Genomic DNA, 27274 nt, shown 5'->3' on the forward strand with positions numbered 1-27274 from the left:
CTCTATGAATAAACTTAAAAAAAAAAAAATTCTTAAAAAAAAAAAAAAAAGCCAAAGATATCGTCCCGTGGCATATCTCTACTTATTTAAACCTTTATTATGCCTTTCAATCTTGATAGACAAGGTTTAACATTTTAATTTTAAAAGGGGGAAAAAATTAAAAAAGGGGGGGGGCGCACATCTAGGACACCTTCTATTGGTTTATAGGATGCATCTGACTCACATGTGTCTAAAAAACTTGCTAAACTTCCCTAGTAATTCTAATATTTTTCATGAAACTGCTGGGAATTTTTTGTGCAGAAAATCATAATCTACAAACAAGAACCATTTTAGTCTTTCAAATCTTTGTATGCTTTGTTTTTGTTTAGGCAGCATGTGCTAAGACCGCTAGCTAGTACAGTGCTGAAGACAGCAGCAGTGACTACAGGCCCGTCTCACTGTCCAGGTCATGTCTTGGAAGGGAGCATTTCTCATACCTCACACCTCACTGTGAACAATCAAGTCGGCTACAGATTTTCAGAACACACCTTTAGCAGTTTCAGGGAGCTACTTTCTCTTCCTACACTGCCAAAAACTCATGAATGGCTTTAATTTTTTCAAATACTCCCGTCTACCAAAGGTCCAAATGGTTTCTATCTTATTCAGTCCGAGAATCACATTTAGTATGCTTCACCAGGTCACCCTGTCCTTGAGTGCACCTCGTGACTCAAGAACACATTGGTGGATTCAGTTTGCTAGCTTTTAACTTTAGAATCTCGCACATATGTACCCCCACGGGGAATCCATGCTCCCCTTCTGTGCTGGCTGTTCTGTAGGGACCTCACCACAAGGTGGGACACATCCCTTCTTCTGTGCCAAAGGCTCTGCAGAGTATCGAGACGCAGCCACGAGCGCCGACCCAGCTGCAGCACCCAGTTCGAACAAAAAGGCTGTCACTGCTCTTTCAGGTTTGTGTTCCTATTTTGCAGTATGATTTCTTTTTTGGTCCATGAATTTAGAAGTGAGGTTAAACTGACTGTTTAAGTTATCACTCTGCTATTGAATGTTCTGGCTGTATTATGTCTGGAGAAGATAGTGTGCAGGGCACTGACCCTGTTCTGGATGGGCCAGTGTCTACTCTGACTACAGACATGTCCATTTTTTATTGTCCCATATTTTGAACCTACTAGACTTAATCTACAGTCTTCTGAGTACTAGAAAGGCAGAGGAGAGGTACTTGGGGACCCCAAACTCTTCCTGTCTTCATTCAGATTCATGGGGCTGAACAGAGGTGCTCAGAAGATGTCAGGCTAATGTCTGAACCCACATCTCAATCCAATTGAAGATGTTAACACTTGAGATTCCCAACCCAACCTGAAGCTGCCAGCAGGACCTGGCCTGGTTACCTTTTGAAAACTGCAGTCTCTGTCTTGGCATCTACAGTGAGGCTCAGAGTTTCCTTCATGCCGCCATTCATCACTGTCTCAGTTACCTTGTCTGTACTTTCTGTATCCTCCTCTCCGTCAGAGCTGGCTTCCATGGCTACACTGGCTGGCGCTGAAAAGAACACATGGTGGATGGTCACCCTACCAAAACAATAAGCATCCCTCACCTTCTGTGGGGACCCAGCCACCCGATGTTCCATCTACTGCTTGAGAAAGAGACAGTTTGCCGGCTGTTGCCTAAATCGGTTCTTGATGGGCACAGGATTCTTGAAAACGCCCACTAGAGACGTTCCATAGGTTTTCATCTCACAGGGCCAGCAGAACCATCTGGCCTTCCCAGCCCAGCATTTACCCACACCCCTCAACTCCTCCCAGTCACCCTCCCATTCCAGGGCTGTTCCAATTCATAGCAGAAGGTGCAGTGGGCAGCTGGATATATTCAGCCTCTGCCCACTTCAGCCTACAAGAGCTGAGATTATAGTTTGTTCAGGGTATTGGTCTCAGTGGTCTTTTTCCTTTCACTTGGGTCCTTTTTTTTTTTTTTTTAAAGTTACTTTCTTATGGTTCCTTGTGGATTATTATTCTGTTGTTCTGTACTAGTGAGCCATATGCTATACTGGTTATAAGCGTGGGCTCTGAAGTCACATTCCCTGAATTCAAACCTCAGCCTCATCACTTACTAGCTGTTTCACTCTAGGGCAAGAGTTCTCTTATCTGTAAAATGAAGTTACCTAAACCTACCTGCAGAACTCAGGGTAAAATGGGGTCAACTCTATAAAATGTGGAGAAGAATGACAAATCAACTTTAAGTTACTGGTTTTATGACCTCTCCTGTCCTTTGGTTCTTGTGCTCCCCTCCATTCCACCTGGGTCCTCATTTCTTTTTCCAAGACTTGCTTTTTTTCCCCCTCCACATACTGATTCCTCACACCCATTTCACCAACCTCTCCCCCTCCCAGCTCCCAAGCCCCATTCATCAGGCTAGAAACAGCTCAGGGCCTCTGCAAGGAATAACGTGTGCAGTCTGAACAACGAGACAACCCACCGGATGTCCCTGACCATTTCAACTGTTCATAAAGGTGAAATGAAAATAAATAGCCTAGGGCAGCCCCAGTGGCTCGGTGTTTTAGCACTGCCTTTGGCCCAGGGCGTGATCCTGGAGACCCGGAATGGAGTCCCACATTGGGCTCCCTGCATGGAGCCTGCTTCTCCCTCTGCCTGTGTCTCTGCACCTCTCTCTCTCTCTGTCTTTCATGAATAAATAAATAAAATCTTAAAGAAAAGAAAAGAAAAGAAAGGAAAAGAAAAGAAAAGAAAGGAAAAGAAAAGAAAGGAAAAGAAAAGAAAGGAAAAGAAGAGAAAGAAAGGAAAGGAAAAGAAAAGAAAAAAGAAAAGAAAGGAAAGAAAAGAAAGGAAAGGAAAGGAAAGAAAAGAAAAGAAAAGAAAAGAAAAGAAAAGAAAAGAAAAGAAAGGAAAGGAAAGGAAAAGAAAAGAAAAAAGAAAAGAAAGAAAAGAAAGAAAAGAAAGAAAAGAAAAGAAAAGAAAGGAAAGAAAGGAAAGGAAAGGAAAGAAAAGAAAAGAAAAGAAAAAAAAAGAAAAGAAAAGAAAAGAAAAGAAAAGAGCCTGGATCCCTGGGTGGCTCAGCAGTTTAGTGTCTGCCTTCAGCCCAGGGAGTGATCCTGGAGTCCCAGGATCAAGTCCCACATCAGGCTCCCTGAATGGAGCCTGCTTCTCCCTCTGCCTGTGTCTCTGCCTCTCTCTCTCTCTCATGAATAAATAAGTAAGATCTTAAAAAAAAAAAAAAAGAAAAAGAAAAGAAACAGCCTTATGCCTGAAACATACTAAGACACACATGCATGCTCCAGCAAAGCAAACTCCAAATGACAAAAGAACTTGGTACCAGCGAGGCTTGAAAACACTGACATGCCTAATTCTGATTTTATTCACACTGGGCATTGCAGACAAAGATGTTCTTCTTTTCTGGGTCTGTTTCCATTTCTGTATATTGATAGGACTGAACAACTGACCACTTAGGTCCCTAATGCCTTCTAAAATCACCATGCCATGGTTCTGGAATGAATACACAATTTCTTTTTATCAGTTGCCCTGAGGACATCAGACTTACCACCTCAACTCCCTGAGCCCTTTGAGCCTAAGAATCAAGACTGGCTTTATAAACTGTTATGTAGACAAAAGCAACTCTTCAGATCTAGAAAACTAAGCATACAGTCAAAGCCTGAACAACAGTCAGGTGAAAGGCCAGCAGGCTGGGTCGGCTGGTGCCCTGCTCTCCACACCCACCTTCAGGCTGCGCGGCCAGCGTGCCAACACTGGGAGTCAGAGGGCCCATCGGCTCAGTGCTGGTTTCCATTTCCACTGGAGAATTACTCCTTAAAGAATCTTTTGTACTTTTAGAAAAGAGAAAATTCAGATGTTAGCAGTGGCAAATAGCCGTCAGTTACCATGATTCATTCACAAAAACCCTTTCAAAGTTCTAGGCTCGCTGGGGCGACAGGAGCAGTCTGTCATAGACTCCAAGGACACAGAGATAGATATAGGTGCAGAGGGCTGCTTGCAGAACAGGTGAGTGCAGACAGGTAAATATTCTGCTAAGTCAGCAGGATAGGAGCATGGGGATTTCGTAGAGGTTTGCAGACAGGTTCAGAATGCACCAGTCTCTCATCCTCCCCCTCGGTCACCAGGGTCCCAAGGGCTGGGACAACAGGGGCTGACACTATGCACCATCAACTGTACCTGCTGTGATTTTTACAAAAATCCCTACTTACCTTGAGCCAAACTGCCTGAGGGCCTTAGTGATATTTAACAAGAAAACATGAACTGAGCATAAGGGGTAAAGGGCAGCAAGCTTCCAAGTAACTAGGGGGTCTTATCCTCTAGTTATAAAAGACAGAAAAAAGACAAGAGGTGGAAACCCGACTGTCCAGTGCTGGAGTGGAGTTAGTGAAATAACTTAAAATACTTTAGAGACATTTCCCACAACCTCACTTTTGCCCCTGACAATGGCTTCCTGCTATTCTTGAAACTGCTGTAAAGCCACACAGGTGTCAGCCAGCCCCCTGATTGTTGAAGATGGTAATCGTGACCTTGTGATAGTTCGTGCTCCCATCTTGCCTATTACCAGTGATTAGTTAAAAACACACTTTTTTGCTCTCCGTAACAGCACGGAGAGCAACAAAGTCTTTTAAATGTGTAGTTGAGACAAAACAATGTTTAGCAAATCAAACTAAGCCTAGTAAGACATGAAATCCATGGTTAATACTCAAACGCTGGCAATATTATTCAGGAAAATTATGAAAAGATAGGTTGCTGTCAACAAAAATACTACAAATAACAAGACTGACAGCCATCCTATCAGGCCCTGTAATTTACAGCACCAGATTAGCTACAAGTGAAATGCAAGCTCAAAGTATCTGTTAAGTTCAAGATACATTGTGCATTCTTCTGTAACACTCCACAGAGGTGCCTGTCAGGAGCTCTCGCTCTATCCCTTTTCTATCCTCCTCAATCCTGTTTGTTTTCTGATGGTCTGCACCCTACTATATAACCTCCCGGGGCCCTATCTTCCCGGGCTACTATGTGTACACAGCCCACTGCCTTTCCCAGCTCACCTGGATAAAAGGAATATAGAAACTAGTTTCCTTGTTAATCCATAACTGTGTCGCTAGCTCCCCTGTACTGATTTGTGACTTAGCGTAGAGCATTATCTTCATGTAGGGAGTAAATCAAGGTGAGAGACAGTGTCTGCAGCTGACCCCTGTCCCCTTTCCCAGTTCTCCTATGGACAGGTTTAGGGAGCGAGCACACACACACTCACCTCAGGGAAGATGTGAACTCTGAGAAGGAGGCCCAGCCCGTCTCCTTAGTTGGCACTGGCTCCTCTGTGCTCCAGACATCAGAACCCACAGAATCTAAGGGAGCACCATGAGTTGTCTCCATGGGGACATCAAAGTTGGCTGACCAGTTGGGTGCTAAAAAGAGAGCAGAAACCTCATTTTGAGAATACTTCAGAAGTTCAGTGCAATCCAAGATATTTTTCAGAAACATTTGCAAGGAGGCAGCCAGAGTGGTGGGGACAGGGCACTCTAACACACCCCTGATAGAGGTGGAAACAGCAGAATCAGTGTCAGGCAATGTGATAACATCTATCCTATTATAAAACTGTAGACTTCCTTTAATCCCTAATTCCCATTTCTAAGATTTTTTTCTCCACCAGAAATACCACACGAGGATGCAAAGACACATATAAAAGAATGTTATAATTTTCTTTTTTTTTTTTTGAGAATATTATAATTTCTTACTTTGGACAAAGGTACCAAGATTATATGAACACCAGGAGGAAGATGGGTGAAGGAAGGGTACACAGCCCCAACTCCCTGTATAATCTCTGCAACTTTTCTGTAAATCCAAAGTTATTCCCCCCCAAATTTTTTTAAAGCAGAATGTTGTATATTCAGCTGTAATAAACTGGAAACTTTAAATGCATCCCAATCCAGATGTGGCCCCACTTCATACTTTTAATGGCCTTCCCACAGTCCATTGTAGCTAACACAAAGAGGAAGGCATCTGGTGACACAAGAAAAAATACATATTTGTGTTCAGCTCACCACCACCTCCAAACCCTCGGAATTTCTGAAGTAGTGTCTTGTATGCTAAAGAGATGACTGGTGGCCTCAGGATGGGGCTCAATCCTGGGCAGGCTGCCAGGAGAACTAGCCTGGGGTTAGAGGGCTAGAACTTTTACCCCTATCCCATAGCCCACCCTCCTAGGAGGGAAGAGGGGCCAGAAGTGGAGAAAATCACTAATGGCCAGTTATTTGATCAAAAGTACCCATTTAATGAAGATTCCATAAAACACTCAAAATTTCAGGGGTTTAGAGCTTCTGGGCTAGTAAATAGCAGGTGGCACACCCCAAACTCCATGAGAACAGAAGATCCTATGCTCAGGACCCTTCCTGACCATATCCCTACTTCTTTCATCTGGCTGTTCACCTCTATCCATCAAAACAGCCTCATGGCACTGACTGCTGACCAAGGTTGGATCTAACCTGCAGGTCTGTTTTAATGTCACTTCCTCGGGGATGTGTCCTTTCAGGTGAAATTAGGTCTGTTTATGTGCTCTCACTGCACACCATGCTAGGCTACACAGAAATGACCTTCCCAGGGGAGCGCCCCAGAATCTACCACAATCTCTCCATTCTTCAGGAGACTCTAGACGGAGAGTCTGTGTTCCAATCTGGCACATAGCTGGATATTGATAAAGGCATGTGGACTCGAACTGAATTAAGAGAGAAAAGCCCACTTTTTCCTCCTGAAGATGGTGAGCTGGGAAAACAATGAGAGAATGAGAGGAGAGAGGCCAAACCTCTTTTCCTCCATGGCTCTCGCTTTCCAGGTCTGTCCCATGGGGCTGTGCTGGGTTACCATTAAGGTCCTGGCCAACTCTGCAGTAGTGAGGACCACTTGATGCCCAGAGCTAACTTTTAGCCTCCAGGACTAAGGACACAAAGGCCTTCCCCAGGAACACGAAGCACTGTCAGCCTTGAGGAAAGCTCCAGTGTCAACCCACACGGCTCTTCCAAATAAAAATGTACCTGGCCTTTCAGAAGTTAACAGGTAATTTTTTTTAAATCCAGTGAAAGCAAGTCTTCTTAGCAAGTACCAGGACATGAATAAGCACTGAAGCCAGACAAGTTTTAGGTTATAGGCTTCATAAATCAACTCTGAAGAACCCATTTCAAATAGTCTCAGCTTGAAGTTGTTTCCTCTGGTAGTGGATTTCTGACTCCACAAACACAGCCCTTCCTTGTCTTCCCTAATTCTGGTCTCTCCCCTGCTGCCTGGCTCCTAGGCCCTGTAGCCAGAGGCTAGACCCCCCCGGTGTGCTCTATCCCTAACCAGACTCACACAGTGGGGTGTCCACACTGTAAGAGACACCGCATCATCGGAAGGAAACTCATTCCTTCCCTCAGGCCCTGTCCCTGACACTTAAACCTCCAAGAACTCAACCTAACTCCCATCCTGCAGGCCAGGGTGCTTTGTTTAAAAATACACCTGTTTCCAACATACAGTGACTAATACAGAGGAAGAAGCAGCTGACTTACGTTCATTCAAGTCTACCTCCATTTTGTCCTCTGTACTGGTGCTACTGGGTTCAAACAAATCTTGTTTTGCTCCGTCTTCTTCTTCAGAGTCTGTACTTTCTTCACTGTCTGTACTCCCCGAGCTGGGGGAGGGAGGGGGGAACACAAAGACCGAAATAAAATATTTAATGCTGCCTATCAGTCACTGGCTAAATCCAGGACATTCTGAGGTCATCCAGTAAGAAAAAAAATCATATGCACTCCAAAGGGCTCATTCTTGCCTTCACGAGTGTGTTGCCTAATCATGGTCTCAGCTGTCCCCACTGCACCTGGCTCTGCATGAACATGTGGGCACATCTACAGACGACCTTCCAAGAGGGTCTAGAGGCAGCTCACTGTGGTGGTCATTTGCATTTCTCTCATGGCCAAGATGCTGAACTGCTTTTCCTGTGCCAACCTACCATCCACACATCTTTTCTAAAGGATCTTTTTACACCTTTAGCACAGTTTAAAAAACAGGTTACTGTCTTTAATTTGTATAGAACCCTAAGAGTCCTTTATGCACCACCCTCCAGAGAGGCTCTATGCCAGGCACGTAATTTGCAAATGTCCTCCCTGAGTCTACGCACCATCCTCCTTTTCTTCTTAACTAATGTTGCTAGACGAGAAGTGCTTAATTTTGAGAAGTCGAGCTTATGAAAATTTCCTTTCATGCAGTGCTTTTGGCATCCTACCTCAGAAATCTTTCCCTAACCCAAGGGGACAAAGATTTTCTAGTGTAAGTTTTATAGTCTGATGCTTCACATTTAGGTTTAAGATCCATTTGGAATCCATGTGTATATATGGCAAGAAGTATGGAATTAGTTCAATAATTTTGCATAATGATGTTCACCTGTTCCAGAACTGTTTGTTTAAAGACTATCCTTTCCCCACAGAAATGCTTTTGCACCTGCATCAGAAGTCAGCTGTCTTAACACTTACTTATTTACACTTTTCTATCCCCCAAACTACTGTCTTACCAAACACATTGTCTCAATTACTGTATTTTGAGATCAAATACTGTTAGTCTTCTAACTGTTCTTTATGAAACTTGTTTTGGGGGTGCCTGGGTGGCTCATGGTTGAGTGTCTGCCTTTGGCTCAGGTCGTGATCCCGGGGTCCTGGAATCGAGTCCTGCATCAGGCTCCCTGTGGGGAGCCTGCTTCTCCCTCTCCCTATGTCTCTGCCTCTCTCTGTGTCTTTCATGAATAAATTAAAAAAAAAAAAAGTTGTTTTGGTTCTTCTAGCTCTTTTGCATTTTCTTTTCTTTTTTTTAATTTTTATTTATTTATGATAGTCACACAGTGAGAGAGAGAGAGAGAGAGGCAGAGACATAGATAGAGGGAGAAGCAGGCTCCATGCACCGGGAGTCCGACGTGGGATTCGATCCTGGGTCTCCAGGATCGCGCCCTGGGCCAAAGGCAGGCGCTAAACCGCTGCGCCACCCAGGGATCCCTCTTTTGCATTTTCATATGAATTTAAGCACAAGCTTAAATCACTAAAAAAAACCCTGTTATCATTTTACTTGAGATTGCACTGATTCTAGATCAATCTGGGGAGAATTGGCATGTTAACAATATTGAGTTTCAAATTATAAACATTTATCAATTCTTGATTTCTCTCAGCTGTCTTGTAATTTTTAGCATCTAAGTTTTGCATATCTTGCCAAATTTATCCTTACATATTTAATATTTTGACGCTTCTATGAATAGGATTTTTTAGGAACTTAAATTCCAACTGTTTGTTGCAGTACATAGAAATGCAATTATATTGACCTAGTACCATACAATCATGCCAAACCGACTTAATTGTTCTAATAATCTTTTCGTAGTTATCAACAAGTTTTCTACACTGACAATAACTGTTGTCTGTGAATAAAGATAATTTTACCCTTTCCTTTCTAACATAGATGGCTTTTACTTCTTTTTCTTGACTTACTGCACTGGCTAGAAGCCCCAGTAACAATAGAGAAAAGCTGTGGTAAGTGTAAACATCTTTTGATTTGTTCCTAATCTTTGAGGGAAATCATTCCATTTTTACTATACAGTCAGCCAGCCGTAGGTTTATTGTAAAAGCTTTAATCAGACTAAAGAAATTACCTTCTGTCTCCAGTTTGCTAAGAATGCTGATTATCAGGTATAGATGTTGGATTCGGCCACATGCTTCCTGATTGATTTTCAAATGTTAACCCAACTCAGAATTTCTGAAATAAGCCTTCCTTGGTCATGATGTATTATCATTCCATTATTTACTAAAACCTTTAAAAGAGCGTCTGCATCCACATTCACAAAAATAACTGAATCACTTTTCATGTCATGTCATGTCATGTCATGTCATGTATGTCATGTCAGCTTTGGTTATCAGGTCACATTGATGTGGCCTCATAGATCGACATGGGCACTCTATTCCTTCCTTTTCAATTTTCCAAAAGCTTTTTATAAAGCTAGTGTAATTCCTGAAATGTTTGGTAGAAGTCACCAGAGAAGGCATCTAAGCCTGGAGTTTTTGTGTGTATGTGGGAATTTTTAAACTATAATGTCAACTTCTTTAATAGATAGAAGACTTTTTGTTTTTGTTTTTTTTTTTTTGCTTAAGCTTTGGTAGTCTGTGTCTTTCAAAGATCATCTAAGTTGTCAGATTTATTGGCACAGAGTTGTTCACAATATTCACTTACTATTCTTTTAGTACCAGGAGTGACGTCGCCTTGCTCACTCCTGGTATGAGCCATTCCTTTTTCTCCTGACCATTCTGCCCAGAGGTGCATCAACTTTCTCAATCTTCTCGAAAAACAGCTTTTTGTTTTGTTTTAGATTTTATTTATCATTCATGAGAGATACAGAGAGAGGGGCAGTCATAGGCAGATACTCAACCATTGAGCCACCCAGGCGTCCCAAAGAACAGCTTTTGCAACAATTTCCTCCACTGTTTTTCTGTTTGCCCTTCATGCTGGTTTCTTTTTCTTTTTTTTAATTTTTATTTATTTATGATAGTCACACACACACACACACACACACACAGAGAGAGAGAGAGAGAGAGAGAGAGAGAGAGAGAGAGGCAGAGACATAGGCAGAGGGAGAAGCAGGCTCCATGCACCAGGAGCCCGACGTGGGATTCGATCCCGGGTCTCCAGGATCACGCCCTGGGCCAAAGGCAGGCGCCAAACCACTGCGCCACCCAGGGATCCCTCATGCTGGTTTCTTAAGCTGGAAGCTAAAGTTATTGGTTTGAGAGGTTTCTAATTTTTAGATATAAACAGTACAAAAACGATCCTTTAAATACCTTTGATTTCTTCTGTAACTCACTTATTATTTAGCTTCCACATATTTGGAGGTTTTCTAGAGACCTTTCTGTTACTGATTTCTAACTTAATTCCACTGGAGTCAGAGAACATACTTTGTAGGACTTGAAACCTTTGGAATTTGCTGAGACTGGCTTTATGGCCCAAATGTGATCTCTCTTGGCATAAATAGGTCATGTGGTACACTTGAAAACAGTGCCTGTCCCTGCTACTGTTGGGTAGAGTGCTCTGCAAATGTCCAACAGGGTCATATTAGTTGACAGTATTCAGTGCTCTGTGCCTCTGACTTCTGCCCATCATCAACGACCAGAGCAGGAGTGCTGTACCACAGGACTAGAACTGTGGATCTGTCTACTTCTCTTGCAGTGTACTCAGTTTTTGCTGTGTTATTTTGAAGCTGTTATTAGGTACACACGGACTTAGAACTGTTATGTCTTCCTGAAGATCTGACCTCCTTATGACCCTTTCTTTACCCTTTTCCTCTGAAATCTGCTTTATTTATAATGTGTAGACTTCTTTTAATCCGTTTGTGTCTATATTTAAATTATTTCTCATAGGCAGCTAATGTTAGACCAGAATTTTTATCCAATCTGACAATCTCTTCAGTTTAACAGGTTTTGACGTTACTTATTTAACAGCATTCAGTAATACCTAATGGGGCTGCCTGGGTTTAATGTTATCATACTGCTAGTAATTTTCTGAGTGTCCCAACTGCCTTTTATTTTTTTTGCCCTCTTTCACATATTTTTTATGATGTAACTTCTTTTGTTGGCTTATTAACTATAATTCCTTGTTTTGTTGCTGCGTGGTTGCTTTAGGGTATACGATATACATCCATAACTTACCACAGTCTATTCTCAAGTGATATCAAAGCCCCAAACTAGAAACCCAAATGTCCATCAGCAGGCAAATGAATAAACAAATGCACCCGTTCAGTAAATAGTACATCCCTTCAACAGAACACTGCACAGACATTAAAACAAATGAACTATTGATACATCACCCAACATGAGTGACTCTCAAAGTTGATGGAAGAAACATTAAGTAGATAATGTACAATCTGATTTATATAAAACCTTAGAAAACATAAATCATCCTAAAGGAATAAAAAGCAGATTGGGTAAAGGCAATATAAAAGAGCATGAGGAAACTTTTGCAGGTGATGGGTAAGTTCATAATCTTGACTGACATAATGGTTTCATGGATGTATTCATAGATATATTCATATGTTCAAACTTACCACATTATATAATTCAAAAACATAGTTTACTCTATGTCAATTATCCCTCAACAGAGCCGTTAAATAATAAAAAGTTGCCTTTTCTCATCATCCTGTGTTCCCTCTGGGGATCAATTGTCACGTCCTCCAGATACTGTCTTCATCGCCATACTTCTTTCTCTACATGCTCTACAAATGGTACTCCATTGGGACATACCACACTGCTGTAATAATGCGTGAGTATGGTCTGCCCCTAGAGGACAGATGGCAGTAGGCAATGGCCATTTAGTGAATTCACTCAACATTAGGACCAAAATTTCACAGTAAATGGTGACAAGTTTGGAGCTTTATCTTAAAAACAAACAAAACGCCATTTAGACATTTATCTCTTGCTTCCTGGTTCTGGAGCTTTAGCTACCTTGTGGTTACAAAGTAATAAGCCAATATGCAAAAGATGAAAAAGTGGGCATAAAAAAAAAGAAGCTAGGTTTAATGACCTTAAACAGCTGTGGATCATGAGACAAATATACTTTTCCAAGTTTGAGTCACAGTGAGGTCTTCTGTAACCTGAAACAACAAACCTTTCGAAGAAACCCAACATAACTGCTGGTACATGCAGAGAACAGGCAAGAAAGGCTGGCATGCTCTGTTCAGCAAAAGGAATAAAATGGGTAAGAGATTGGTGTGGGAGGGAAGCTTTAGTTTTTTGGGGGGTGGGAGGAGCTTTACCTTTCACTGTACATTTTGTTTTCTCTGAATTGTATGCTATGTGGAAACGTTACTTATTAAAAATAAATGAAATAAAAACGAAGGTTCAGCTGCTGTTCTCTCAACTATGAAGATTCTGGTAATGGATTCTCAGATAACAAGAACTCCTTGTGTACTGAAGCAAATGTATTTAGGTTCTTGGGTTAGAGTAACTTCAACAAATTATAGAGGAAAAAACCCAACTGGATTGATCCCAAAGCATCCCCATGGACAGGACTGTCTCCTCCAGTTAGATAAACTTTTAGAAACAACTTTGCCCTTTCTTGGGGAAACTCTTTCATAGGAAACAACAGGTAACTCAGCAGCAACAGGTGTTTCTGGTAAGGGAACATCTATTCAGAGTACTTAATACTACATTTCTCAGCAAGGCCTCCCATTCACAAGAGGCTGTGTCACAACGCTTTATGAACTATGTCTAAACACTTCCAGTATTTTCAAGTTCATCACGCTGACTCGTCCACACTCCTGTCACACTAGACAGGAGTATCAGTACCATCTCGCAACAGTTAATAAGGGCATATTTCTCTCTCTCTCTCAAGTAAGCTCTGGGCCCAATGCAAAGCCCAATGTGGAACTTGAACTCACAACCATGGGGTCAAGACCTGAGCCGAGATCTATAGTCAGATGCTTGACTAACTTAGCCACCCAGGTGCCCCAACCCGGGCATTTCTGATCGTGACAGAAGCACTGGTCTCTAATTCACACATATACATCTGCACAGGATAAAATGTATGTCTCCTAACCATCATCTACTTTATGCACTGGATATTACTGCTACTGTAACACACTTACCTGGATCGTCTTTGGGATTCTGGTGTAAAGGCAATGTGCTTTTCCTCCCAGATGTCTTCCTCATCAGAGCCACCATCATCAAACTGCTGTATTCTTTCCTTACAACATGCTTCAAACAAGGCAATATTTCCCTAAATAAAAACAAGAGAGAGAAAAAGAACAAACTTAGTTATTTTATCCAAAATTTGCCAATATAAATCATATTCTTCATTTCCTTTTATCTTTTTAAAGATTTATTTATTTTAGAGAGAACACGTGCATGCAGACAAACCAGGAGAGGGGCAGAGGGAAAAGGAGAGAATCTCAAGCAGAATTGCTGCTGAGCGTACAGCTCAGTGCTAGGCTCAATCTCATGACCCTGAGATCATGACCTGAGCCAAAATCAAGTTGGACACCTAACCAACTGAGCCACCCAGGTGCCCTCCTTCATTTCCTTTCAAAAACAGTGCCTAGCATATACACCAAAATAAAATGTAAAAGCATCTAATGTCAGCTTTGTGTAACAACAGAAAATTCCCCCAAAAAGAATGGATTTAAAAGGCACGTAGGGGCAGCTTGGGTGCCTCAGTGGTTTAGAGCCACCTTCAGCCTAGGGTGTGATCCTGGAGACCTGGGATCGAGTCCCACATCAAGCTCCTTGCATGGAGCCCTCTGCCTGCCTGTGTGTCTGATCCCGCTCCCCGCCCCCCACCCTGTGTGCGTCTTTCATGAATAAATAAATAAGATCTTTTCATAAATAAATAAATAAATAAATAAATAAATAAATAAATGGCACGTAGGAGCCTACACTGGCATCGTGGACTCCCTTTCATCTGACAAAGCACCGGGTTACTTCCAAGAGCTTCCTTGCCCCAGCACCTGAAATGCAGTCCCAGATCTGCCCCAATAGCAAAGCAACCTCCATTTCCTCCATATCTGGCAGTCCAGCTAAGCAGTCAGGAGCATCAACAGTCTGATCAGTTTCTACCTTATCACATCAGCAAATAAACAAGTGGTCTCTCATGTTAATCAACATCAAAGTCAAGACTGTGCCCACTCAAATGACACTAATCCCATGTCATCTGCTGATAGGACTGACTTGGTATCTGAGCCCTGCCTGGGGATGACAAGCTGGCCCTGATCTAACCCAAGTTTCTTTCCTGGTGACAGCTGAAGGAAAAGGTGGCTGGCTGGACTCGAACTGCAGTCTTTAAAGATACATGTCTACACTGCAATCACAAATGAGCCCAGTTTTGTCAGCCCTGCTACATCTTAAGAAAACCATGGCTGCAAGCTCATACCCATAGGGAGCACAAAGGTCATGTGAGTGGGTGAAGCAACACCAAACTAAGATGAAGTTTCCTGGAGCACAGAGGGTCCTGACACACATGGCATCCATATGCAGACAGATCCCAGCCTCCCCTGTCCACCCTTCACATACCTTGTCACTCACCAGATGAAACATTGATACTTACACTTTCATTTGTATTCAGAGTAAAGTTGATGTCTGATACCCGATCGAAAGAAACACTATAAACAAAATGTAAGTATAGGAATAATTACCAAAAGACTGACATAAACACTATTTATGTAACTTTTCAAAGTTAAAATATTCATACCATCATTAAAATCTCCATAGGTGAAATAAAAATAGAAACCTGCTTGCATTAAATGATGCTTCCTCCCTTAGTATTAAGGAACTCATACAGGGTGGAAAGGCCTAAGACAGAATAAACACACCCTCCCTCGAAGCCTTCCTATAAAAGATTTTTAACACCCACGGTAACAACCATGGTTCCTGGGGCCATACTTAGTTGGCCAAGAAATATGTTATTTGCAAAGAAGAAACAAGTCAAAACATGAAAAATTATCCAAGAGTTGTCAGACACTGAGCTTTCTCCAGGGACGGACAAATTCATATACAGAAGAGACACCTCAAAAATCCTCTAATAGGCATAATGAGGAAGAAAGTAGGGGGAAGAAAGCTCCTAGACTGTGAAACATAACTTTCTGAGTCAATATAATTCTTACAAGATCTTTTCTAATCAATCATTACACCAACCACACAATATAAATTCTAAAGCGACGGATTCCTAACTAGTAACACTTACTGACAGTGGGGATTTGGGTGTGTGTAGAGATGCCAGTGGGGAGCCTACGGGCTCTGGTGAGAGCACCTCTGGGACATAGACACAAACACCATGTGGACAGTCCTTGCTCTTTTTGGATATGAGTTGATTCTTAGGGCAGCTGATAGCCTATAATTCTTGCTCTGTTTACAGTGAAGCCTCCATCCATGGCGCTAACAGCATATTGCACGGTACAACTAAGAGTGTGTTCAAAATCTCCAACTTCTCACATGCTAGAAACCACAACTTGAGGTAGAAGACAGCTCCACTGACTGTTGTTAAGCCACAAAGACCTAATACAGTAAGGAGCCACAGAGATGCCAGGTATTGACGGGCATCACCAGGCAGTGGCTGGGGAGTATTAGAGCCATTTAACACTCAACTCTGTTCTCAGTGATGTAGAATACCCTCCTTGTAAATACTTTATTTATAAACTCCTCTCCTTTCCTGAGGCCAGATGCTATACCATTTGTTTTCATTTCTGTAGATCACCTATTCATTAATCTGGTACAGTACCAATAATTCCCATTTCTGTGCTCCTCTTCCCCCGCCTAGCAGAATGAGTGGTCTGTCTTCCAAAATACCCAGCTCGACCTTATGGTGAGTCAGCCAGATAAGGCACACACGGTGAGCTGCTCCTGTCACAAAAGAATACCAGCTGCTGATGTAAAGGAACCATGCCTGCTCCAACCCACTAACTATACAGCAGGGACTCGTTACTCCAGGTAACATTATCCAGCACTACAACTGCAAGGCGCAGGGTTCCTAAGAGAAGCTCCATCTAAACAATAACAGACCCCTGGGAGAGAAGCCACACCAGAGGCAGACCCTCTTGTGGGAGTGACCCTCTCATCCTTACTTGTCTTCTGGGTGCTTCAGTGCCCAATAGGCCGGAACTACAAGGACACCTTGGAGGGCAGGCTCCTCTTAACACATGAATGTGGAAAAGTCCCCAGAACCCACATGTCTCACAAAAAGCAGGAGTGCATGAGAGAGGGGAACAGGAAAAGATACTCACTTGCCAATGTCATCTTGATCTGCAAACTTCTCATCGTTGAAGCCAAACTGGTCAATAAAATTGGACGTCATTTGTTGCATCTGATAATCAGAAAAGGCCTGGCAACCCCAGGACCAGTGACAGTGATATAATGATTCTAATGACACTCTACATACTATTTGCCCATTTGTGTTCCAGAAACCATCTTATTTATAGAGCCTTAGGGCTTAAAAAGTTGGTGTGTTTTTCTAAGAAAAAAAATCAAATAATTTCAGACACCATTTGCCCAAAAATGGAAATTTTGGAATTTAGCTCACAAGTCGTTCCAATGCACATGTCACTCACTATAAGAAATGTTAAGTGACCACTCTGTCCTCTATTGCGAATTATCTTTAGAGAGGTCTGGGTTAAGACTTGTTCAACAAGGCGATCAAGTGACATGTGACAGTCTGAAATTATAAGATGTATCAATCACCTCTGGACACAACCAACCTTAACCTAAGATCCAGTAAGTGGTGACCACCCAACCTCCCTCTGTATCTCCCACCCCCAATCCACTACAGTAACATTGCACCAGAGGAAAAACAACTAATAACCACATTCACCATCCTATGACACAATGTTCAGGGACACTTTTCTTAAAAAAAGAAAAAAAAAAGAAAGACTTCAGTCTCAGAAGTTGGGAAAAGTATGAAAGTAGCTTCTATCCTACCTACCTTAGAGAGACAGGACAAACTTTTCACACCGATCCAACATCACTCTGAAAAGCCTACAACTCTAAGATCCATAGAGGAGCCTGTTCTGTTTCCTACACCATTTCTAGAGAGCACCAGGCTCACTTGGGTTTTCTTGGTGAGAAATGGGGGAATGTTAAAATGGACTTCACAGAGATGCTGATACTCTGATTTAAAACAACAAGCAGGCCCAGCAGAGCAAGAGAAATGCACAAATGCGTTCTACATTATCAGTCAGGAGTGAAGGACAATGAAGATAAGCAAGTGCCACCACTCCTCATTCTACCCCAAACAATAAATGAGGCAAATAAATACCAATGTGTGTGCTGTTTTGTGGACAGAGCTCTGGATAGCTGAGAAAGCTCTTTCCTGCAGGTGAACCCCAGACAAGAGCATGGGCAGTAACTGGTGGCTGAACTGAATAAAGGCATCACCCCTGAGGCCACTTGCTGGTATGGAGGCAGCTATAACTGAGTGAAACTGAACCCTCATTGGTTCTCTTTTTGAGCAGAGCCCACAGATTCCACCCTGCAGACATCTGCTGCAAAAATGCCTCTACTGTTAATTCCTGATTACTCATTCTTATGGCAGGGAATTATGGCATGGATAATCCAAGTTAAAGATGATTAAAAAATAAACCTTATATTTGGCTTTGGAAGGCATCTCTTCTGGTCTGAAAAAGTGGTATCTAGTTTACCGAGAACCTAAAACCTCACTTTTTTCTAACTCTAGAGCCCCACCACCCCTCTGCTCACTCGCACACTTCCATGCCATCCCTTTTCTTGCCTGCAGAGGTGATACTATATGAACACGGGGGCAAGGGGCCAGCCTCACAAGGAATACCACGGCTGAACCATGGGAGTATGGGTGAACGGAGAAGGTCAGGAACAAGTTCTGCAAGTGTGGCTGAGTCTTGAACATATGGATGAAAAATATGATATGTAACACTCATATTCGTAAAAACCAACAAGGAAGAAACCAATTCCTCTGAATTGCATCTTTATCTTTTGTAAGGTAAAATGGGATGTGTGCCACCTTCAAAGACACAGTAATGAAATCATTTTTCTGAGCAATGGCATAAGCTGGGCTCTGAGTTTATTTATAGAATAGAAATTTGGTCACACAAAGGTAAAGGTCCCTCCCCAGTTGTTTTGTTTGATTCTTTTTTTCCCCCTTTAATTTTTTTGTGACTCTGGTGTTTCTATATGAATCTTTTTGGGAACAAAAGGAAAGGAATGTTCCCAAAAGTGTTTATTTAAATGCTTCATAAAGAGCATACAAATACTAATTATATATGTATATACATGAACACACATATGTACAAATACACATACATATGTACACACATACTTACATCATCTGTCTCCCTATCTATCCATCTATCTACTTAGGGAGATATATAGCTGATAGACCCAAGTAACTTAGAGGGAAAAGAAAACCAACAAACTACAGTCCTCATTACTTCTAAGACAATTACAGCTTCTAGGAAGATATAAGCTAGCAAAGAATTTCAGGTTTCAAATACAGTTTTTGCTAATAAAGCTATCAGAGCTTCCTAAAGCCACATATGTAAAGACTGTTACTATACTGTATTTAAAGCTATAGAAGAAGTACTCTGGACAGGGAGAAATCCAAGTCTGGAAAGTACCATATGGCTGTGTAATTATTAAAAACTTAATTATTAAGGAAAAAAAACCCAAAACCCACACTTCCCAAAACTATCATCCTGGCTGAAGACAGTCACTGAAAAGTGTGCCTACCATTTTATTAAGCAAATTTCTTTGGAGGCTCCACTTGAACCACAGAAGTCCTGGTGTGCCCCATCTCATGTGACCGCCTGTGAACAGGCCTGCTTGGATGCAGGAGTGGGAGGCTGCCAATCAGACCTCTAGAGCCTGTCTCTACAAGTCAACCCTCATTCTCCAGACCCAGCAAGAGGAAGACCTCCTCACCTTCCACACTTCTTTCAGAATCAGAAGGAAGAGTCAAACGCTGGAGGTGAGGAAACCAGAAGGGACAGAAGACAAAAGCTGTGAAGCATTCCCTGAGCCAAGTATGGCCCCACCAGTGACATGGTCAGGTGACCTTGTTAAATGGCCTGTCCTGTTTCTACACTCAGAACTCTACCAAATGAGACCTAACTGCAAATGTGAATGAGAAACTGAAATGGATATATATATAAGCTAATGTTCTAATTATAATGGAACTCAGTATAAAATTCTTAAGTTAACCTAACCTTGTCTTTCCAACTTTAAAAAGAAAGGGTTTGGAAACCTATTTCTTATTTGCATAATGATCCATGGCTCCATGGCTGATTTATAGTTTAACACGCAAAGAAAGGTTTACTAGAGGCTTGTCCAGCAAAAAGGAATGATTTTTCCTACTTCAAAAAGTCCTAGGATGCAGATGAAAGCCACAGGGCAGCAGCCCGCTGAGGACTCTGCTGGTATGGCACTTGTGTGATGGGGGCTGATCCTGTGCATGCCAGCAGTTAGTCAACCCCAAAAAATGTCAGAAAAACTTCTCCCCAAAACAACCATGGAATCAGATTATGAGAAGGGAACCCACTCTCCAGGTAACTAAATGTAACCACTCTTAGGTTAAATCAGCTGCCTAAAGTTTCAAGGTTATTAGCTTATTTACAAATAGGTAAATTATTTTCTTAGAGCTATTTCAACAGGTTCAGAATCACCTTGATAATTTATATTTTATACTAATGAGCTTCATCTCAGGGGTGGAGAGTGTGTGGCACTGGAGTTCATGCCAGGCAGGGTGTACTCTTTCAATACTTTCCAGGTGCTTCTGTGGGGGAGAAAGTGCTTCCTGGGCTAAAACCAGAGAACTCTGGATCCAGAAAGAAGTGCCTGTAGATATGAGGGTTCACAGTGAGCCAGGTGGGCGCCCTGAGTGGCCAGTGCTGCCCAAGAGCAAGCCAAGGCAAGAGGGTGGCAGTAAGGGGCTGCTGTGCTCTACACGAAGGTCCTGCTGCTCCACAACCACCCCTACAGGCCAGTTGCTCTCTGCCCAACCCTGAGAGGTTGGCTTCTGAAGGGCAGCAGTGTCGAAAATCAATGGAGAAGCCAGCGAAGTGCTGAAAAACCACCTCAGACCTGCCCTGAAAACGTGAATGTTAAACTGACTTTGTACCGAAACCAAGCACCTGTTTGACTCAGCTTTTACTAGAGGAGCCTATCTGGAAGTCAAAAGTCAGGATCAGCAGTCATCAGCAGCCTGGCCCTGGCCCTGGCCCTGGTAAAAGATATGGCTTAAAGAATGAGAAAAAAGCAGCCAAACAAACATTCAGTGCCAGGTGGGAAGGGAACTATATCAATCATACTGCCACACCAAAGCAACTGCCATGCCACGACCTGGTCCTGACTGAGGAGGATTTCTCCATATGAAGAGCTGATAACTTGAAAAAGCAGCTTCTACTGTTAGCTTCCAATTCTGATACCTAGACAAGCCAGTGAGATCAGCGGTCGCCTGCCTCTCCAATAACCACCACTGAGTGACAGATAAATCAGTACATGTATTTTTATATTCTGTTTTCTCCCTCACAGAGTATAAGCAACTGATAAATGGAGATGAAGGTGGGACAGGAAGGTAGGGTGGCAGTGAATTACTTCAACTAAAACTTAATTTAGGAGTCACTATAAAAGACCTCAGACATCAGAAACATATAAGCCATTTTGTTTAGAGATTTTTTTGAAAGTTACTTTTACTGATGTTAAAAGCATTATTCCCATTAAGCAACAACACAACTACGCACAGGTCTGCATAATGAGCATGTCTGAGACACTTGCAAAACCATTCAGTTCTTTCAAATCTGAAAATTTACCCGACTTAGCATTGTTGTTATCAGATACAAAACATTTCCTGGAAACATCAATACAAACCTTCCTCTCACATACCCAACACTTCCTATTTTAAATGCTTCTGACTAACTAATAAGTAACCCCAAATCACATCCTAGTGCATAATCTGCCTCCGAAGCTGAGTCATAGATGGCAACTAGACTAAGCATTTAAAATAAAAACAAAAAGCAAAGCTTTAGGCATGACTCACTTGCTGCAAAGAAGAATCCTGTGAGAAACCCGTTTCTTTAAAGTCAATTTCATCATCACTGGATGAATGAATATGGCAGGTTGTAACCTATATGCATAAAAATGTAAAAAACTATTTAACAGAAAAGTTTTGGACATTTGTATCAGCATCTTAATGGAAAAATCACATTAGTTTTCTCAATGTGTAACAACAGCAAGAACAAAAATAAATAACAGTTAAGTTGTAAAATCCACCCAAATAATTCAAAGGCCCACTTCACTCAATCAGATGGTCAGTTACCTATCCTTTTTTGTTGCCCATCTGTGTTATCTGTCTCATTACTGATTCCACCAGAAAACAGGTAAGAGGTTAGTTACTCCATTTATATGATTTTAACGATCATCTCCAATTATTAATGTTTACTAAGGGAAGGTTGAAGAACGACTCAGATAAAATATCAGGTAACTTGTAAGTGCCCAGCTTGAGGGGTGAAATTGCAATCCCTAGGGGTTACTAGTGAGCCACAAGGAAGGTCAGGTTTAAATACAGCATTTCAGTTTAACTTCTTGCATTGCCTGTCCACTCTAAGAAAAACACAGTCCATAAAGCACTATTTAGTGCTTAGTGACTGCGAGCCAGCAGTACCCTGCTCAGAAGAAGACCCCCAAATCTTCTGCCCCTTAAAATTACCCCCTGCCCTCAAGACTTACAACCAACTCACAGTAATTAAACAAGAACACAAACATGAACTGCTCACTAATATACAGTAAGTGATTTTTAATTAATTCATAAATGACACATAGTATTGGGGAAATATATTATTAAAAATAAAGACATGTAAGTGACTAAGCAGAGCACAAGCAATGGCCACTGCTATTACAGCAAGTAAAAATATCAACAGTCTGCAAAATTCTAAAACAAGCAACTGTACTTCTAAGAGTAACTAATACTGTACTTTGAGTTATTCACCATTTACTCTTACAGAAGTGTGACTGGCAGAGAGCATTGTCACCATGGGAAGACATGAGCGGCTGGCACCTGCCAACCCTTGAAGCTGTCTGTGCCTAAGAGCCTGGAGCTACAGAAACTGGCCTGCTTTGCTTTATGATGTTCCAACACTGGTTCAAGAAACCCATAATAGAATCCAAATAGGTCTGTGTGTGGTATGGCTGATGAAATTCTGAATATATCACTGCCGGAATAAAATCAATCTCTTTTTCTTTTGACCATCTTTGGTAAAGATACCATGCCAAGTGACTAATCCAGTAGTATTTCCAATTAATTCCCTCTCCCTCTTCTCTGAGGATGGATATAGCATTCACACTGTGATTCGGGAACTGGCCTGATGAAGTCAAAGGCAGAATTTGTGACCAATGAAGGGAACCTGCTTGGGTCAGTCACTGGTTTAGCGAATTAGTGGGGAAAGATGTGCAGATGTAGACATTCCAGGAGAGCCCTGCCAGAATGCAGAAGGGAGGAGGCAGATACTGGTTGGTCATGGCATCTGGCACCTTACAGGAGAACTGCAATCAAGAACAGGTTATGCCATTCTACTGCAGTGGATTTAAAGGAACTCCGGGCTACTTGGAGGGCAAGTTAGTATAAGAATCATACTAAGCCAGTATATGTTTTAGGAGTGCAACCCCATGGTAGGGTACAGAACCAAAAGACAACTCAAAGAGCAAACTAGGTCAACTAAACAACAGAGAACAACAACAAAAAGATTTGGCTACTCTCAGCATGTCTTGTCCAAGTTCAAAAAGGATACAATGTTTCCTCATTCATATAGTTTTACTCTTTGCTATAAATCAGTTCATTAATGAAAGGTAAAAAACTAGTTTTTGTTGAGCAACTACTATATATCAGACACTGTGACCCCTTTTCACATAGTCTCCATAATTTGTATTCTCAAAGCAATTCTGAGAGGTTAAAATAATTTTTTCTCCAAAAAGGAAGTTTTAGAAAGTTAGTAATAACACAGTACATATACACTTTTGCATTTATGTATTGAAATATATGGTGATTCTGATTCTACCCACACCATGCCTGGCCTGAAATCATTACTAATAAAACAGGCTATAAAGATGACTGGATCCACCACACCCCTGTGGGGAGAGGGACTTGCTAACTAGAATGCCACTGAGTTCACCACACAGATGCAGCCACCAGCGTCCCTGACCTAAACTTCCCAACACACTCTTTCTGAGGCATTTTCATCTCAGATGTCACTTGTTTTCTCCTTCCTCAGCTAAAATCTTGGCCATCTAGTTTCTTCTGTTCCACCCAAATCTACTCACTCCACTGTCAAAACACAGCCTAAAAGCCTATCGCTTCTCATCACTCTGGTCATCTCTCTCCAGTGCAAGCCACCATCATCTCATCTAGATTAACAATTGTTCTTGGCGGCCAACCAGTCTCCTTGCTGAGACCTCTCACTCTCTCTACAGTCTAATCTGAATCTAGCAGCCATAATAATCCTTTAAAATGTCCATCAAATTATAAATTATATCCTTTCTTAATTTAGTACCTAATGGCTTTTCATCTTACTAAGGTTACAACCCAAGGCTCCTGTGTGGATTAAAAGCAGTATGAGATCTGGCCTGCAGAGCCCCTAGGACCTTACATCCCGTTCTCTCCCTCTGGACAATATGCCAGTTTCTTACTAGCTAGCTCTTTCCCTGCCACTTCCCGCAAGCCTCTACACAAATATTTCCTTCTCAATGAGGTTTTCCTAGACTACGTAATCTTAAATTGCACATCTACCCAAAACTAATCCTGGCTCCCTCCCCTGGAGTTTATCCATCCATTTGTTTATCCATTTCCACCGAGGCAGGGATTTTTGCCAATCAAGTTTACTATAACAGCTTCAATGCATGGCACACAGTAGCCACTCAAATATTTATTGAATTAATGAATACCAACAAATCACTGAATGAGAATACAATCATAATTTTCAAAAAAGTAACAAGTATGTAAGAACACTGTGACCAAGCCAGATGTGTTCTAAGTATATTCTTGATACTTTTGAGATGTTCCCTTCTTTCATAATAAAATTTAAGTTTTATAAACTGTAATTACAGGAAAAATAAGTGAGTGCTTTCTTCATCTTGGCTGATTGGATTGCTAAGAAGATCGTAAGCATGATTGAAGTTAACCTAAGTGAAACGAGGAAGTCACATATTCTTCCTCCTGGCTATAGTGGAGTCCTGCTGTGGGCCCCGGGTACCTCCATGACCAGAGCTGCCTAGAACATAAACTCTGGGAGGTTCCACCCCAACCTGTGGGATATGTAGGCAATCCACAACTGCATATGTGTATCATTCTACACAATCTCATCAGTGATGCGAAAGAAGCACCAGTACTTCAGAAAACACATTCTCCCCCATGGAGAGGAAGGGAGACAACAAAGCAAACTCTGCCTTCCAAAGTCAATACCAAGACATCTATGTTACCTAGATATACTGTCTAAATCTTCACCAATTTTTACCAACACACCCACAGAGAGGTCTCTAGATGTAAGTAATACACCAAATTTCATCTATAATAAAACTCCCAGGGCAGCCCAGGTAGCTCAGCGGTTTAGCGCCGCCTTCAGCCCAGGGCGTGATGTTGGAGACCCGGGATCGAGTCCCAAGTCAGGCTCCCTGCATGGAGCCTGCTTCTCCCTCTGCCTGTGTCTCTGCCTCTCACTCTCTCGAATAAATAAAATCTTTAAAATAATAATAATAAATATAATAAAACTCCCAAATTAAAAACATAAGCAATCTATGAGTCTACTGTATATATAATACTTGGGTGTGATGAGGTCAACAGATTAAAGTACTTCAAAGACCTCAGACAGAGGGTAATTAAAAAGCTGTCCCAGAAGTGTTAAGAGCTTGGGACTGGCATAGCTTTCCCGACATAAGTGTGCAAGACCTCTGGCCCACAGCCAGTAGTGTTCAATGAATTAATAAACGAATCCTTGCTGTGGCTAGAACATAAGAAGAGGCCAGGGCTATATGACAAAGCATCAGCCCAAGTATATGGTGCTGAATTACAGGTTGACTCAAGTCCTTTTTCTTTTTTTAAGAATTTATTTATTTATTCATGAGAGACACGGGGGGGGGGGGGGGCGGGGGGCAGAGACACAGGCAGAGGGAGAAGCAGGCTCCATACAGGGAATCCGACGTGGGACTCGATCCCGGGTCTCCAGGATCACTCCCTGGGTGGAAGGTGGTGCTAAACCGCTGAGCCACCCGGGCTGCCCCAAGGTTGACTCAAGTCCTATGAATATACTGGAAGTCCCAGAGAGGTGTCTGAGCCATCATAAAAACAACTAGTAAGTTAAGGCATCAAGACAGGGGGTCTAATCTATATCTATTTAGGGAGGGAACAGGAACTAAGCAATCTATTACTCAACTGTCAATTTTAAGAATGAAAATGTCTGAAACGCTTTTACTTAGATTTTGTGCTATGTTATATGGGTGAGCACCCTTTCTGTGAGAAGTTTTCACAAGGGCAGGACTCACTACATTTACCAAGTTGTGTTTATAATAATATTCACTAGAACGTGGTACCCAACCCCCTAGGATATAACCTGACATATTCTGGGCCCAAAAATGGAAAGCCTAGAGGCTACAGGGAAACTTTCCCTCATGGCCTAGGATATGTGAACATCCTCAAAAACCCAGAACCTATGTACCCCTAAAAATACTACACAGAGTAAAGTTCCCTCCTGGGAGGCCTTAAAACTCAAAGAAGGTGGTATAAGTACTAGACATGTGGGATCAAGGAACTGAACAGGTCTTGAGACATCAACCCAAAAGTCCCACAGACAACAAAATTACAGAGTGGGGCTAACTCAATACAGGCTCTACAAGTCTGACAACTTTCAGCAAAGAGATCTAAGCAGCCATTTGTGGTAGGTTGGCCAGGATAATTTTCAACACAGGTATAAAAATCTAGATCTAGACTCAAAGGGCTGCTGCACATTAATTCTTCAACACATATATAAAAGTCTAGATCTTCAACACAGGTATAAAAGTCTAGATCTAGACTCAAAGGGCTGCTACACATTAATTCTGCACTGCATGTCCATATTCTATCATGTAGCTAAACATAACAACTACACACAGTTATGGACCAGATTACTGATAGCATCATGAAAAGTAGCTATTATATGAATTGCAACGAAGTCTCTCTTTATACAGAACTGCTCACAAGAGAAATCAGTTTGAATTACCAAGGATAAAGACATTTTTGAAACTCCTGATACCAAGGATAAAGACATTTTTGAAACTCCTGATAACAAGTTTAACTGGACATTTTTGAAGTCTACCTCTGAAGTCAATTCTTTGAAGGTACAACTTTTAAAGAAGTTCCCCAAGCAAAATCAGAATTAATATTCCTAAATATTCCCTTATAAATAAGAAATAAGACAAAAATCCCTTTAAGGAGACCACATTGCCTGCATCCTTAGCAAAGAATCAAAATGTGGCTTCTTAATTAAAATGGTTCAATTTAACAGTAGAAGAGAGCAATTTCACCTTACAATAAAATCCCGATTATCCAGAATTTTAACCAATTTGATTGGGGGAAAAAAGCAACCCACTGTGGATAATATGTTCATCAAAAATTAACTCTTCCTTGATGACTCAAGGCTGTCAATGTGGAAGCCAGTTTCTCTGCTGGGCTATGATGCACTGAGACACCAAGGGCCATCAGATCTATTTTAATTAAATGGCTTCACACAATTTCCCTTATAGTCA

General features: G+C 41.8%; 1 protein-coding gene across 12 annotated transcripts in view; it reads right to left on the reverse strand.

Moving 5' to 3' along the window:
- The window catches only part of PPP6R3 (protein phosphatase 6 regulatory subunit 3), a 144441-nt gene that overhangs the window by 7870 nt on the left and 109297 nt on the right, over window positions 1-27274 (reverse strand). For 6 of the 12 annotated variants that reach the window (XM_041722537.1, XM_041722545.1, XM_041722544.1 and 3 more), the window contains 8 exons: window positions 21546-21632; window positions 16768-16865; window positions 15096-15150; window positions 13642-13772; window positions 7547-7668; window positions 5260-5413; window positions 3726-3832; window positions 1386-1536 (listed from right to left, as the gene is read on the reverse strand). In XM_041722537.1, coding sequence (XP_041578471.1) covers window positions 1386-1536; window positions 3726-3832; window positions 5260-5413; window positions 7547-7668; window positions 13642-13772; window positions 15096-15150; window positions 16768-16865; window positions 21546-21632 — 905 coding nt within the window. The remainder of the gene's footprint in view (window positions 1-1385; window positions 1537-3725; window positions 3833-5259; window positions 5414-7546; window positions 7669-13641; window positions 13773-15095; window positions 15151-16767; window positions 16866-21545; window positions 21633-27274) is intronic. The other 6 variants (XM_041722539.1, XM_041722536.1, XM_041722543.1 and 3 more) reach the window with 3 other exon arrangements.

Source organism: Vulpes lagopus, chromosome 11 (genome assembly GCF_018345385.1).
Source record: "Vulpes lagopus strain Blue_001 chromosome 11, ASM1834538v1, whole genome shotgun sequence".
NCBI classification, from domain to species: domain Eukaryota; kingdom Metazoa; phylum Chordata; class Mammalia; order Carnivora; family Canidae; genus Vulpes; species Vulpes lagopus.